This window comes from Vipera berus (assembly GCF_964194415.1).
Source record: "Vipera berus genome assembly, chromosome: 1".
Classification (NCBI taxonomy): Eukaryota; Metazoa; Chordata; class Lepidosauria; order Squamata; family Viperidae; genus Vipera; species Vipera berus.
The window spans coordinates 170242659-170256699 of record NC_138202.1 but is presented as its reverse complement, the minus strand read 5'-3'; the positions used below and the strand labels follow the sequence as shown (position 1 = coordinate 170256699).

General features: G+C 42.8%; 2 protein-coding genes across 4 annotated transcripts in view; both read right to left on the bottom strand.

Annotated features, from left to right (window-relative positions):
• GLS (glutaminase) overlaps positions 1–14041 on the bottom strand; it is a 348826-nt gene that overhangs the window by 8659 nt on the left and 326126 nt on the right. The window lies entirely within an intron of this gene.
• MYO1B (myosin IB) overlaps positions 1–14041 on the bottom strand; it is a 148339-nt gene that overhangs the window by 19823 nt on the left and 114475 nt on the right. For 2 of the 3 annotated variants that reach the window (XM_081322265.1, XM_081322266.1), the window contains exons 19-23: positions 12483–12576; positions 11528–11677; positions 10701–10769; positions 8393–8479; positions 1618–1704 (exon numbers count right to left, since the gene is read on the bottom strand). In XM_081322265.1, coding sequence (XP_081178391.1) covers positions 1618–1704; positions 8393–8479; positions 10701–10769; positions 11528–11677; positions 12483–12576 — 487 coding nt within the window. Of the gene's footprint in view, positions 1–1617; positions 1705–8016; positions 8104–8392; positions 8480–10700; positions 10770–11527; positions 11678–12482; positions 12577–14041 lie in introns of all 3 variants that reach the window. The other variant, XM_081322267.1, reaches the window with a different exon arrangement.

Genomic DNA, 14041 nt, shown 5'->3' with positions numbered 1-14041 from the left:
CCAAACAAACCCATATGGGGAGAAAATAAAATGCCAAAATACAATATATTGTATAATTGTTAAGGGTTATGTTATGTAAAGGTAAAGGTAAAGGTTCCCCCGCACATGTGTGCTAGTCGCTTCCGACTCTCCATTTCAAAGCCGAAGAGCCAGCGCTTGTCCGAGGACATCTCCGTGGTCATGTGGCTGGCATGATTAGACACCAAAGGCGCACAGAACACTGTTACCTTTCCACCGTAGTGGTCCCTATTTTTCTACTTGCATTTTTACGTGCTTTCGAACTGCTAGGGACGCAGTGGCTCAGTGGGTTAGGACGCTGAGCTTGTCGATCAGAAGGTTGGCAGTTTGGCGGGTCGAATCCCGAGTGCCGCGTAGCAGAGTGAGTGCCTGTTACTCGTCCCAGCTTCTGCCAACCTAGCAGTTCGAAAGCACGTTATGTTATGTACAATTTAACAAAAAATATTTTTAGAAGTTTCTGAATATTTTAAAACTGCTAGGTTCCATACAGAATCCATTACGTCTGGGCAGTTTATATGTCCAATTATCAAAAAAGAGAAAAGAAACAGCAATTAAGAGCACAACTCAACAACACAATAGAAAGGGAGGAACCTGAAGTGAAACAATGGCCAATTCTTGAAGAGGCACAATAGAAACTAAGTTAAATAATTATTAACCTTGCCAAATTCAATGAAAGCACACTGGAAAGAGAAATGGTGCTCCTATTATCAAGTACATAAAAGGAATTGTAAGACATGTATGTTTTACTGACAAGAAGTGTGGAGTAGGGATCCATGGGAACATATGGATTCATGGCATCAGAAACCTATGGTCTGGATAGTGCAGCAGTGCTTTCAAATATATAACTGACTTCTAGAAAAAAAATTGGATTAGACTGCAATCGGAGGTAATTTCAGTGTGATTGTGTTTGGAACAAACAATATCTCACCTGAGTTTCAAAACAGTTTCAAAAAGCTTCCATAAAAAGACTGATGTATATGTAACTCCTAGTAATCTTTTGTCAGGCTGCATATGTAGAGAATCAGACAAATCCAACCAAAAGGCACAGACATGGGTGCTTTAATCTAATAACTTCTAATTTGCACTCATGTATTTACCTTCTCTGTTTTCTCCAAAGATGCCCCTGGTGGAAAACTTACTTTGTTGGGAAAGTGCCTCCTGCAGAAATCACTACGATTCACCCCAAATTAGATTGGGGTAGGTCCACTTGAAGATATTTGTCAAGATTTGTGTGATTTAACACAACTAACAACTCTGATAGTCATTTCAATATACGATCCAAACTCCTGTAGAGCAAGACCCCCAAATGTCCAATAATCACATTTAACTGTTTTCCTACTTAATTCCAAAATACGATTAATGAACTTGGTTGAATAGGTTCAGAAATTTGTGGCAAGAATGTAGACGCATATACGTACAGCTTATAATATCTGTTTAAAAACATACAAGACTTTTTTTTAAAGATCACAGAAAAAAAATTCCCTTAGAGATTCATGCTTGTTACAGCCCACAGCCCCAGAAGTTTATTATGTGTTAGTAGATAGATGCCACGCTTCATTGAGATTATTATTAACATAAGGGAGTTGTTTAAGAGAGTACCTTTAGTCCAAGCCAGTAAGCCCATATGACTGCCACAGCATGCTTACGCCTAGCCTCCTCCTTCAAGCGTTTCAACTCCCTCCGAGCCTAAAATGTTTAGATAGTGAATCACAGAGACAGCCTGGTGCAGAAAGAACCATGATGAGAAAGAGAATGCCCCCCCCCCCCGGTAGAACAGCTGATTTCGGAAGATGAAAGAGCAAATAGGCAACCCATGGAACCCAGCGTGCCAGTGTGAAGATTGAGTGGAAAGCTACTTCCCCAAGGCACATCTGAAGAATAAGTGGCAGACATTCCCCTGTAGTAGCATTCTCATAGGGCATTACCAAAGGGTGAACGAATAGTGGAAAAACTTTTGCAGAATCACAGCCCAACAGGAAGTTAATTCAGACTAAAATATTAGAAACCAGCTTATGAGGTCCATTCAGCAATGGCAAGTATCTGAAGGAAACCAGTTTAGAGCACAAGTTAAACTTCTTTCATTTTATTTCATTTTTTAAAATTGTATTTTATCAATGCATTTTTCTCAAAGCGGGGGGGGGGGGTAGTCACAAAAGATATAAAATGAATACCATATCTCAGCCATAATATTTTCAGTGTATAGCAGCAATGGAACAAACTTTTCTTTAAAAAAAATATCTGTGTTCTCCATAGGGTTTTCGGTTACTCCTTTTGATTATTTTACTTAAAGACATTTATGGATCACATTTGTACTTTAGTATTAGTGGAGAACAGATGTCTACTTGCTGGATAGCAGCAGCAATAGACATAGCCAGGGACCTAGAACTCTGAAACGTTGGTTTGTCTGTAAGAGATTTGCCTTGCAAATTTTGCTTTTTAAAAGATCTCAGTATAAAGCAGGGGTGTCAAACTCAATTTCATTGAGGGCCGCATCAGCATTGCGGTTGCCCTCAGGGGGCCGGGTGGGTATGGCCAGGGTGGGCGTGGCTAGAGTGTGTATGGCCTACTGGGTGGGCGTGGCCAGCTCTACATCGTTCGCATCAAGGGTGCCTATGGGGGCCTGGGCAGGAGTGGGACAGATCTGAGGGTCTCTGGCAGAAGGAGGGTCTCTGGGCCAGGGCCAAGGCAGTGGGGACCGTTCCCTCACTGTTTCCAGGATGGCTTCGCGGGCCGCATGAAACCACTTCGCGGGCCGGATCCGGCCCCCGGGCCTTGTGTTTGACATGTCTGGTATAAAGCATAGCCTATTGTTTAAGTCATTGCAGTGCATTTTGAGTAGAAAGAAACACATGTCTATGGAGATTCTCAGTCATTCAGTTGTCCCAAAGATGTTTTTTCATGAGGCAACTGGACTTTCTTGTTTTTGAGGGGCCCTTGGTACTCTCTGAGCTTGTTTTTTTTTTCTTGCAGACATTACCCTAACTAGATAACATCAGCTAGTGCTGTTTGCAGTCAGTTTATATTCTGATCTCTTGCTTGTCTGGGTGGCTGGATTCTATTCAAGATTTTTTTTATAAAAAGGACAAAAGCTTTGCTGATTGCTATGATGTAGAGCATACAATCCCCAAATAATATAATACCTTTGCACATTTTCTCATAGTAAGGGATTGGTTGTTATCAAGTTCCTTTACTTTATCCCAAAGGCGTTTTTTCAAACACCTTTCAGACAGCACCTTTGGGACAACCATGACCTGGATGACTGAGAATCTCCACATTCTACTTTTACTTTAGATGAGAAATGCTCAAATACCTCAGTTTAATCATCCATCAGCACAACCACGTGTGTGAAGTAAATCTCTCTTCACAATTCTCTAACTCAATGAAATCCTAATGCTATGTGTCACCATCGAACTCTCAAGCAAAGCAAAGTGTTACGCTAAATAACACTTGCAGCAAATTATCACGATGCAGATAGCTTTAACTTCCATTAGTATTGGTTCTTTGGTTCAATAGAAATAGTACCGTATATACTTGAGTATAAGCCGACTCGAGTATAAGCCGAGACCCCCAATTTCACCCCCAAAAACTGAAAAAAGTTATTGACTCGAGTATAAGCCGATCCGCCGTTCTGCAAGCCTCTGCCGCCAGCAGAGGCTCGATCCGCCATTTTGCAAGCCTGAATACACAGGAATACCCTGTGTGGCCGCGGCTCTCGGGGAAGCCCTGGCTGTCCGCTTCCTCGCTCCACGCTGCCATTCGGGGCCCGCGCGTTCCCCGGGCAAATCGCGGCGCCCAGCAGGCGAGGAAACACGCCCGCTCCAGTCGCCCCCCCTTCCCTCAGGAGACGCGAAGCAAGTGACCGCCCGGAGCTTACCGAGGACTTGCACGCGGCCGAGGCTTCGGTGCTTCCAGGATCGCGCGCACCTCTCCCAAGCCGCCGCCGTCCGGAGACCTGCCGAAGTTTGGGGAGGTTTGGGGAGGTGCGCACGCACCTCCCCAAACCTCCCCAAACGTCGGCAGGTCTCCGGACCTCCGCGCCCTGCCTGCCTGCTTCTTTCCGCAGCGGAAAGAAGCAGGCAGGCAGGGCGCGGAGGAACGGAGACCTGCCGACGTTTGGGGAGGTTTGGGCGCCTCCCCAAACCTCCCCAAACGTCGGCAGGTCTCCGTTCCTCCGCGCAGACCTGCCGACGTTTGGGGAGGTTTGGGCGCCTCCCCAAACCTCCCCAAACGTCGGCAGGTCTCCGTTCCTCCTGCCGACGTTTGGGGAGGTTTGGGCGCCTCCCCAAACCTTCCCAAACGTCAGCAGGTCTCCGTTCCTCCGCGCAGACCTGCCGACGTTTGGGGAGGTTTGGGGAGGCGCCCAAACCTCCCCAAACGTCGGCAGGAGGAACGGAGACCTGCCGACGTTTGGGGAGGTTTGGGGAGGCGCCCAAACCTCCCCAAACGTCGGCAGGAGGAACAGAGACCTGCCGACGTTTGGGGAGGTTTGGGGAGGCGCCCAAACCTCCCCAAACGTCGGCAGGTCTGCGCGGAGGAACGGAGACCTGCCGACGTTTGGGGAGGTTTGGGGAGGCGCCCAAACCTCCCCAAACGTCGGCAGGAGGAACGGAGACCTGCCGACGTTTGGGGAGGTTTGGGGAGGCGCCCAAACCTCCCCAAACGTCGGCAGGTCTGCGCGGAGGAACGGAGACCTGCCGACGTTTGGGGAGGTTTGGGGAGGCGCCCAAACCTCCCCAAACGTCGGCAGGAGGAACGGAGACCTGCCGACGTTTGGGGAGGTTTGGGCGCCTCCCCAAACCTCCCCAAACGTCGGCAGGTCTGCGCGGAGGAACGGAGACCTGCTGACGTTTGGGAAGGTTTGGGGAGGCGCCCAAACCTCCCCAAACGTCGGCAGGAGGAACGGAGACCTGCCGACGTTTGGGGAGGTTTGGGGAGGCGCCCAAACCTCCCCAAACGTCGGCAGGTCTGCGCGGAGGAACGGAGACCTGCCGACGTTTGGGGAGGTTTGGGGAGGCGCCCAAACCTCCCCAAACGTCGGCAGGAGGAACGGAGACCTGCCGACGTTTGGGGAGGTTTGGGGAGGCGCCCAAACCTCCCCAAACGTCGGCAGGTCTGCGCGGAGGAACGGAGACCTGCCGACGTTTGGGGAGGTTTGGGGAGGCGCCCAAACCTCCCCAAACGTCGGCAGGAGGAACGGAGACCTGCCGACGTTTGGGGAGGTTTGGGGAGGCGCCCAAACCTCCCCAAACGTCGGCAGGTCTGCGCGGAGGAACGGAGACCTGCCGACGTTTGGGGAGGTTTGGGGAGGCGCCCAAACCTCCCCAAACGTCGGCAGGAGGAACAGAGACCTGCCGACGTTTGGGGAGGTTTGGGGAGGTGCCCAAACCTCCCCAAACGTCGGCAGGTCTCCGTTCCTCCGCGCCCTGCCTGCCTGCTTCTTTCCGCTGCGGAAAGAAGCAGGCAGGCAAGGCGCGGAGGTCCGGAGACCTGCCGACGTTTGGGGAGGTTTGGGGAGGTGCGCGCGCACCTCCCCAAACCTCCCCAAACTTCGGCAGGTCTCCGGATGGCGGTGGCTTGGGAGAGGTGCGCGCGATCCCGGAAGCACCAAAGCCTCGGCCGCGCACAAGTCCTCGGTAAGTTTTTTTGTTGACTGGAGTATAAGCCGAAGTGGAATTTTTCAGCCCAAAAAGTGGGCTGAAAAATTCGGCTTATACTCAAGTATATACGGTACTTTGTATCGAACATGCATTTCTATTAGCTCTGTGTGAAGAAAGGTGGATATACTTTGATGCAGCCAGTACACTTAGCTCTAGAAAACACACATACACACACACACACACACGGCTTTTTTTTTGTCATAGAACGCACTGGAACAGAGTTCCGGCACCTTTTTTCAATGGATTTGTGCATGGTAACATTAATGGTATTAACTTACCTTGAACAAAATCCTAGTCTTTTAGATACACTAAAAACTGAAGGGGTTTTTTTCAACTATAAAGGTAAACCTTGTAGGCTAGGCAAGGCGGCTTGTATGAGTTCCGGCACCCTTTTTTTCTACAAAAAAGCTCTCTCTCTCTCTCTCTCTCTCTCTCTCTCTCTCTCTCTCTGTTTGTGTGTGTGTGTGTGTATAGATAGGTAGATAGATAGATAGATAGATAGATAGATAGATAGATAGATAGATAGATACATAGATACATAGATACATAGATATAGAGATCTTTTTTTTAATCCCATTTATATCCCGCCCTTCTCCGAAGACTCAGGGCGGCTTACAATCTAAGCACAAATTAAATGTGCTTAGCAATAGCCTTCACTCTATGTATATGCATGCTTATTACGGCTTTCGCCCCCCCCAAGCAGCATTGTTACAAAGTCAGCTTATTGCCCCCAACAATCTGGGTCCTCATTTTACCTACCTCGGAAGGATGGAAGGCTGAGACAACCAATCTATATAGAGATATATATATAGATATAGACATATAGAGATATAGATATAGATATAGATAATAAAATTCAGCAGCTGCTGAGAAGGCTCCAAACTAGCCATTCTGATCTACAACATAGGCAACTGAATAGCATTTACTGAGGTCACCCATTCAACAAGGCTTTCAATACATGCCAAAGACAATTCGTGCCAACCACTTCAGCACATACCATGTGGAATCTCACAGCATTTGTGGAAACTGCCTAGTCTGGTAGCCCTTGGTAGTACTGGAGGAGAAGGCTTCATCAAAGCAAAACAACCCTTTGAAGCTTCATAGAGCCTTATTCTGTAATACTAAATTACACCTATTCAAGCTGTCCTCAACTTATGACCACAACTGAGCCTAGAATTTGGGTTGTAATTCATAACAGTCATTAAGCAAGGTACGCATAGGATTGCCTCACTCAATGATTGCAATTTTGAGCTCTCCCAACTGTGGTTGTTTAAGTGATGGTCTAACGTGTTTAACCAAACGATAGCATCTAAAGTTCTCCATCCTCCAATACCAACATGCAATCTTTCCATGGTATTCTTGCTGAAAGCAACAATTTACTATGATCAGCTCTGCCATCATTTCCTATGCACTTCCCCCAAATCTGAGCACAAACCATGCAATTTCTCCACATATAAGAACACTTTCCATATTACATTGTTTCACTTTCAATGGTTATCACATGGAGTGTGGGGGGAAGGGGGAAACCTTCCTGCTGTGAAATATGTGGTGCTCACAGGAATTTAGCAGACCACATTTTGTCACTAATTCCACATTTTGGTTGTAACTTGATAAAAGGGCAGTTGCAGACAATCCTGAAGATATGAGCTGATGTGTATGAAATTTGAAAAAAAGCTAAATGCTGTGGCAACCAGTAACAGCAAATTGTTAACCACACTGGGGATGATTTCAACCATTATATTGAACCCTTAACACAACTTTATACACTAAGTTGCAAAGTCCTGAACTGGCTCTTTAATTGGGATTGGTAAGATTCCCGGCTCACATGCCACATAGCTCTTGGTCATATTCTCCAATAAAAAATATACATGTAATAAGAAAATTATACCACAGTATTTTGTGTGGGTTGAAGAAAAAAACCCTGTTTCTTAGATATTAAGATGCAATTAGAATATAGGGACATTATGAAATTAATTAATGCAGTTACATTTTGTAATAGAGCCTTAGTTTTGGAACCTATACAAATATTACTGCATGGGCACTCTCCTAAACATTATTTGAAACATTTCAGTTTAGTAAAATACATTTTAGAGCCACTAGTCTAATCATTTTCTGGCTTAATAAACAAGCAATTAGTCCTATCTAGAAAATGGCATGCTTGGAATATTTTTTTTAGTAGGGATGATTTTTCAAGCTGAGAGAAGGTTAGAATAGAGGTTACCAGCAATCAGGTGCTCAGGTGTAATAGCTTAGTAAAAATGATTATGAATCCTTTTTACTAATCAACGGGTAGGCAATTTGGGTAAGGAAGGGAGGGACACATGACACTTGCATGTAGTACCTTTAATCCAAGCCAGTAAGCCCAAATAACTGCAATAGCAAGTTTATTCCTAGCCTCCTCCTTCAGCCGCCTCAGTTCCCTTCGCGCCTGTGATGTATTTGAAAATGAATTACAGAACATTCTGAGAGAGAAAAGACTTGCTTCAATTTCCCGATGGAATGAGGAAGTGAAAGAGAAAGACAAAAAGGTTTCATACTGAATCAATGTAGAACCTTTACCAGCTAGACTGAAATTTGCTTAAAAGTACAGCTCCAAAAGAGGCCAAATTCAAATGTGATAAATTAAAGCAGCTGGAAAAACGTTTCTATGGTCTATCTAGACAACTTTTGTGCCACGAGGTGACTGGGAAACAAAGACCTGTCAGCTTTTTTCTTACCTGAGCTCCGTGCCAGTAGGCTGCAATGGTTGTAACAGCTTCTTTACAGCGTTTCTGGTGCTTCAGTTCACGAAGCAGCTTTCGAGCCTGTGAAGCAACACCCCATGCCCTCAAGTTAGCAGTTAAAAACCCAGTTGGCACAAAAAATCTGGAGTGAGGAAGCGTTCATATGTTTGGCCCATCTCTCAAAAGGGTTATAAAGGCTTCATCGCTATTTTAATTAAAACCTCTGACTCTGTGCAATTCTGCTTAGTGCCCTAGCATGCAAGGTTAAAAATATTAAAAACTTTCAAAATTTATAAAACTAGAGCTGGGGGGGTGGGGTGGGGGAGTAGATAGCTTTTGTTGCCTATGAGATATTACTGGTACTTGAGTAGGACTGGTGCCTAAAACTAGCTTTTCCAGACTCATTGAATTCTGCTGCTGACATGGAATTTTAAACCACAACCACTCATGTTTTAAAAACAATAAGTAGATGCAAGCTACGCAGATTATACCAAGACTTTAAATGGAAATGGGGGGGAAAAGGGGTTATTTTAAGCATAATTCCAACCACGTTCCCTTTTATTTGATTAGTTTTGGCACAAAAAACTGGATGGGCTGTGATAGTTATTTAACCATTGAGGTAAGAATTAAAATTGACATGGCCTAGTTGCATTTCTACAACCCTGCCACTGGTTGCCTATTTGCAAATCAACCATTTGACCCAAGAAGCTGAATTGACAATGGAAATGCACTAAGAGGACAATGTGTCTAATGGCAGTATTAATTACTTTTGGGAGGTGAGGGGTGCTGCCTTCAAGGCAGGCTTGACTCCTAGCAACTGCCTGAACATGTTCCTAGAGTTTTCTTGGCACCATTTCTACAGATGGATTGTCCGTGTCATCTTCCTAGGGCAGGGGTAGGCAACCTCGGCTCTTTTATGACTCATGGACTTCAACTCCCAGAATTCCTGAGGCAGTATAGCTGACTTAGGAATTCTGGGAGTTGAAGTCCATGAGTCATAAAAGAGCCGAGGTTGCCTACCCGTGTCCTAGGGTGACACAAAAGGACTTGCCCAAAGTTATCTATTTGGTTTCTGTGTCTGAGGAAGGACTACAACCCAGGTTTTTCTATTCCTAGTCCAGCACTTCAGACCAAATTGGTATTCTTATTTATTTATTTAACTCTGGATAGGGGAGGTAGTGGCAGAGTATCTTACAGAAAAATAAATGTTTCGGCTTCTGATAAAATATAACTGGTTGATATTATGCCCCATGCTCTCCAGGAACATAATTTTAGGTTTCTAAAGTGATGGGAAAAACAAGAAAGTCCAGTTGCCTTTTGAAAAAGCACCTCTGGGACTAACAAGACCTGGATGACTTGAGAATCTCCATAGGCACAATACTACCAACACAATCTTTTTGTAGCCAGGAGTTGCACTTTTTCTCTTTTAAAGACCAAATAGCCATGGCAATCATGGAATGTAGTAAGGAGGTGGATCCCCAGAAAGTAGCAGTGTATTCCAGAAGAGGAAGAGGCAACCCAGCCAGATATTATGTAGGAGAGAAAGAGGGTGAAGACAGTCCCTCCCTAATAATAATAATAATAATAATAATAATAATAATAATAATAATAATAATAATAATAATAATAATAATAATAATAATAATAACAACAACAACAACAACAACAACAATAATAATAACAATAATAATAATAAGAAGAAGAAGTTGGAAGGGACCTTGGAGGTCATCTAGTCCAACCCCCTGCTAAGGCAGGAAACCCTATACCATTTCAGACAAATGGCTGTCCAGTCTCTTCTTAAAAACTTCCAGTGTTGGAGCATTCACCACTTCTGGAGTATATTGTATATTGTAAATGCAGATAGTAGAATCCTCAGTCTGGCAAGATTTTGCTTATAGATGTGAAACAATGAATTCAGCTTGTAAGATTCGCCATGTTTCCTTCTTGGTTTTGGGCCTGACACATTCATTTAGGAACAAATCAAAATGTTTTGGCAAGTTTTGGGGGTGGCTAGTAGACATTTTAAAACCCTGTTCTAGCTGAGCTTAACACACTAAATTTAGGACTTTTTCTTTTAAGAAAATGTTCATGCTGCAAAAAAAATTAATAATAATCCAGATTTTTTACACCAGATTTGTCTGGCATTAATTTGAAGAATGCACTATGGTAAGAAATACAGCTCGGAGCTACATCAGCCCATGCATGGTGACTCCTTGACACTGGGGTCCCTCACTCAAAATCCTATATTGCACTCATACAGTGGAAGAAAAGAAAGTCTACTGAAGCCATTCTCTAAACTCACTTTCCATCCTCTGATGTAAGACTGTACAATGATGGCAGAGCGCTTGATCTGCTGGTACTTCTTTTGTTGCTGTATTAAAAAAAAAGTATGTCCATATAGAAACGTGTTGAGTTTTAAAATACTGTGTTACTAAATAAACTGCACACATTTTCATTCAGTCTCTATGCTATGTAAGAAAGTATAGAGAGCACACTGCAACACACAATCCCTTCAACTGTTTTATTGTGATGTGTATTTTATGGGACTATCTTTGAGAATGCCTGCTTCTAAATGCAGTTGTTTCTAGAAGCATACCTCTGCAAAAATAGCCCTATACCACCACTTTGACCATGACCATGAATCAACTGCAAATAATTAAATTATGGTCAATAATTAGCACGATTAATAACTAAATAAGAGTCATGTAAACCATGTTTTTAATTAGAAATGGTTTTGTTGTAGCTTCAGTGAGAGAACACTGATTTCCCCCCCATTATTTCAACCTTTCTGTTTACAAGCTTAAAAGCTGCTGTTTCCCAAACATACTTCCTAGCAGTAAGACATAACCAAGAAATTTGTTTACTTTTCAAATTAAATTTAAAGTGTTACTTATAACCAAGAGAAAAAAAATCTACAGAGAGCTATTACTTGAGCAACTGCCTTATCATTATTAAATTATAACAATGCCTTAATCTATCAAAATCCAAATCAGAAGATCCAAACTAATGTGCATTTTAACTTTCAATTACTTTCTTAATTCATTGGACGTGATGTTAGCATTTCTCTTTTAAATTACTGTCATCCCGAAGGGACAGAAACAGAACCCAACAAATAAAATCCCATCTTACCGCATATTTTCTATACCAGGCAGAAATCACAATCTGACTTTTTTTCATGAGAAGAAAATACGTGCGGCACTTCCAGCCCCTGTAAATTTTTTGGATTAAGGTAGCCAAATCCTCAAGACGTTGTTTTCTTAGGTCTTCTAATTTGAAAAGCTATGCAGATTTGGGGAAAGAAAAAAGGAACATAAAAATAAAAATCAATACATGTTTACAACAAAAGTACCTTGTTCTCTAAAGAAAGTTAGATTGATGTGTTGTCTAAAATACCAGGTCTCGAAGTACTAATTCCTTTGGTTCAATTATGAAACTCAACAGTTGACTTTTGAGAATGTATGCATTTTTTTATCTGATCATCTATTTTAGATCTGATTTCTGGAAGAAGCAAAGAGAATGTCACAATTTCAGCCTTTAGATGGAGGAATCACATTTAATTTTTATTATTACAGATGATTATCCTTATAGAACAAGCTAGGATGCAATTCACTTTCCAATGTGCTAGTTTTTATCTGATACAGTTTTTAAGGAGTCTGCAGAAAATATTAAAATGATTGTCTCCATCTGCAGTCCAAACTGGTAAGATTATTATCATTCGCTTTGTGCATGTGTGTGTGTGTGTGTGTGTGTGTGTGTGTGTGTGTGTGAGAGAGAGACAGACAGACAGACAGACAGACAGACAGACAGACAAACAGACATAAGCAATGTCTGTCTGTCCATACATCTCTTTATTCTTGTCTGGAGTTCAGAGTTTTGAGGAACATTAAAACATATATTTTTATGCTATAACGATAAAAATAATGCTGCTCCATTAACCTCCATCTTGGTTCCTTCTCCCAAGCTAATTAATTTTGCCCTTCATTGCGTCAATCAAATTAAAACTCTAGCGTCCTAATTGAAATAAAATAGAGGATGACCTGTATTCAAATAATTTCTGTAAAGTGAGGAATATTACTTCACGTACAGTTCTTGGATTGCGGATGAATATTTTTGATCTACCCAAGGAGTATTCTTCTTCAGGGACTTCCAGCTTATTAAAAAGGACCTCCACACCAATTCTAAAAGGCAAACAAACAAAAATACAAAGCATCTTTGTGAAAAAGTCTTTCTTTCATATGTTAAACTTGGGGGCGGTGTCTTTTCCACTGACCTTCGGCGACAGCCCCGCCTAACCAGCCCACTTCTTCTGCAGCTAAAGAAGCAGCTCCATTCCGCAGCTGAGAATGGAGCTCCAGCCTGCATTTTTGCAGTCAAAGGCCTTTCTGCAAGGCCTCTGCAGTTTTCGGCTGCAGAGGCCTTGCAAAACCAAGTTATAGACTGAATCCATACCTCGGTTATCAGCTGCAGAGGCCTTCCGGAAAGGCCTGACTGCAAAATGCAGGCCTGGGGATGCCGCAGAAGAAGTGGGCTGGCAAGGAGAGGCGTGGCTGCAAAGTAAGTAGGTGCGGGGCGTGTGGGGAGCTCAACACCCAACCCTAGCTTGATTTTTAAAGCTTATTTGGGGGGTATGGCTTATATTAGGCCCACCCCCAAAAATCAAGCTAGGCTTATTTTGGGGGTAGGTTTTACTGTCAGAAAAACACAGTATTTCCAGCACTTTATGAAAAGATAGCTTTGCTATATAAACACTTTTTAAAAATTAGCCAAAAATGTTTACATCTCAGGTTTTTAGAAAAATGTCCCAACTATGAAAATGGTAGCCACTGAATAGACATTATGGTGATAATGACCGAGAGTTAGATTTTTTTTAGACATATGGTTTTCTTGGCAGTCCAGGATTATTTTTTTAAAATTTTCCCAGCTAGTCTCTCACCCAAGCACTAACCAGATCTAACCAATGTGGTTAACAAAGGTAGGCTAAGTGCTACCACGTTTATTCAAAATATCTGTTTATAGTCTATTGAAATATATTAGAGCAGGCTAATAAATATAAAGTACCACTGAACATAGTTATAAAGTACAATTAACACTGAAAGGATACCAACAATTTCACAAAACATTAGGAAAGGTGAGGAAAACCCTCTCCAAATATTAAAAAATGTAATATAAAAATGAAAACATAATTGTCTTAAGAGCATTTTTACATGTCCTTCTTGCCACACTTTCCACACCCATGTGCAAATAAAGATAAAAGTTTCCACTGTCCAGTCCGCCTTTATAGGGCGGTGCTTATCACCGTTTTTTAACTGAGGGAGCTAGCGTTGACCGAAAACATTTCTGTGTTCATGTGGTCAGTATGACTATACGCCAAGACGCATGGAACACTGTTACCTTCCCACCAAAGTGGTACCTATTTATCTACTTGCTTTTGCATCCTTTTCAACTGCTCGGTTTGCAAGTGCAAATAGATTGCCTCAAAAAACAAAAAACAAAAACAAAAATAGAAGCTAAGTTGAATTTTCCATAACCCTTTAACTTGTATTAGGGATTGGCATGCAACATGCAAAGCTGTCTCCTGAAACAATGATGCCATTGCTTGTACTCCAGATGTATTTAACAATCTATGATAGGCGAGAAACAGGC